This window comes from Artibeus jamaicensis, unplaced genomic scaffold (assembly GCF_021234435.1).
Source record: "Artibeus jamaicensis isolate MK-2021 breed Jamaican fruit bat unplaced genomic scaffold, CSHL_Jam_final contig_797, whole genome shotgun sequence".
Classification (NCBI taxonomy): Eukaryota; Metazoa; Chordata; class Mammalia; order Chiroptera; family Phyllostomidae; genus Artibeus; species Artibeus jamaicensis.
The window spans coordinates 29,682,779-29,685,051 of NW_026521977.1; the positions used below are offsets into that span (position 1 = coordinate 29,682,779).

Sequence of the window (2,273 nt, forward strand, 5' to 3'; positions counted from 1 at the left end):
TTCAGGAGACCCGAAATATTCCTGACTTTCTTAAGGGCCATTGTGTCCATGTAGAACCATAATGAAAATTGTCAGAGAGGGACTCCAGTTGAATTAGAAAACCAATGTCTGCCAAATGTTCAATTTCAGTAGTAACAAAATAAATTAAACTTTAGATAATTAAGTTATTATTTTCATGTAGTGCCTAACTTTGAGAGGTAGTGCCCAGTGATGCTCAAGTGAGTAGATATGCGGACTTTTTGTGATTAATACAATAAATTGGCACAAGAACTTTGGAACAGGAGTGAAGAGGAGCAAAGGAGAGTGGGTGTAGATAAAAGAAACCTTGCACCATTTTCCTGTGGGAATTCTGCTATGATTATGTTTCTCTCTTGACTTTATAGGCAATTCTGCACCTGCTGTCTCAGTGTCCTTGGACTATGGAAACGTCACGCAATATAACAGAATTTTTCATGCTGGGACTGTCACAGAACCCAGAAATACAGAGAGTTCTTTTTGTGGTCTTTTTGATCATCTATGTGGTCACCGTTTGTGGCAATGTGCTCATTGTGGTCACCATCACTTCCAGTTCCACCCTGGCTTCTCCCATGTATTTTTTCCTGGCCAACCTCTCCTTTATTGACACCTGTTATTCTTCCTCTATGGCCCCTAAGCTCATTGCTGACTCCCTGTATGAGGGGAGAACCATCTCTTATGAGGGTTGCATGGCTCAGCTTTTTGGAGCCCATTTTCTGGGAGGTGTTGAGATCATCTTGCTCACAGTGATGGCCTACGACCGCTACGTGGCCATCTGCAAGCCCCTGCACTACACAACTGTCATGACCAGGCATCTCTGTGTCCTGCTGGTGGGGGTGACTTGGTTGGGGGGCTTCCTGCATTCATTTGTTCAGCTCCTCTTGGTCCTTCAGTTGCCCTTCTGTGGGCCTAACATAATTAATCACTTTGTCTGTGACTTGTATCCTTTGCTGGAACTTGCTTGCACCAACACATATGTCACTGGCCTGCTGGTGGTTGCCAATAGTGGTGTGATCTGCCTGTTGAACTTCCTCATTCTGGCTGCCTCGTACATTGTCATCCTGTGCTCCTTGAGGTCCCACAGTGAAGAGGGGAGACGCAAAGCACTCTCCACCTGTGGGGCCCACTTCATGGTTGTTGCCCTGTTCTTTGTGCCCTGTGTGTTTACTTATATGCGTCCTTCATCTCCTTTACCTATAGACAAAAACATGGCAGTGTTTTATGGTATTCTGACACCTATGCTGAATCCACTCATTTATACCCTGAGAAATGAAGAGGTAAAAAATGCCATGAAAAAGCTCTTCACCCGGTAAGACATTGCAGGTGGGTACTGACTGGTAAAGCTGAGACTGAAAAATGACTGAACTGCTATTAAGTGGAACAAATGAAAACTTCTTTTCTGTTATCAAATAGCATCTTATTTCATCTTTTCTATCAATTCATCATCAAAGACTTTTACAGTTTACTTAGTCTTTTCACTTGAATTGCATAATTTGATCATAAAACAACTATATGAAATGTATATCGAATGAATAAATATTATCCCCATTTTAGCTTTATTTTTTAAGAATTATTTTATTGTTGCTCAAGTACAGTTGTGTGTGTTTACTCCCCCACTAGTCCCCCCCAACCTCAGCCATCCCCACCTCCCTCCCCTGATTTCATCCCCTCTTGGTTTTGTCCATATGGTTTTTATAGTTGTTCCTGAAAACCACTCTCTCTTACCCCCCATTATTCCCTCCCACCTCCTCTCTGATTTCTGTCAGATTGTTCTCAATTTTAATGTCTCTGGTTATATTTTGCTTGCTTGTTTGTTTTATTGATTAGGTTCCACTTAAAAGTTTTAGAAATGATAAAAATATCCACTGATGTGTTCAGCCAATTAACCATGTATCTAGCTTTGATGTGCCTAAATGAAAACTCAAAATCATTTATTTGTGATTCATCACCCAAATCTTTAAATAGCAATCCATGTTAATATCATTTGAGTCTGTGTGATAATTGAGTTGTATAATGTGAGGCATAATATAGCATAAGGTAAAGTACTTCATGCTTAGCTATATATAGGAGTTTGTGTGCATCTAAGCTTGGCCTCTATTTCTTTTTCTCACCCTTTGTGACATCAGCAGTATGGCTGCTACCCTGGAGCAGAGAGGGTACGGTTCTTGACTCTGGAGCAACATCAACTTGAGTTTGGTTCTTACTTCACATGCTCACTCATGGCATGACCTTGAGTAAGTGACCAAACTTTTATAAGC

At 41.1% G+C, this 2,273-nt stretch overlaps 1 protein-coding gene across 1 annotated transcript; it reads left to right on the plus strand.

Annotated features, from left to right (window-relative positions):
* Nucleotides 1–419: 419 nt before the first annotated feature.
* LOC119064464 (olfactory receptor 4C3) lies at nucleotides 420–1,328 on the plus strand. Its single transcript, XM_037166217.2, has one exon. The coding sequence runs from the start codon at nucleotides 420–422 to the stop codon at nucleotides 1,326–1,328; it is 909 nt and encodes a 302-aa protein (XP_037022112.2).
* Nucleotides 1,329–2,273: the final 945 nt, after the last annotated feature.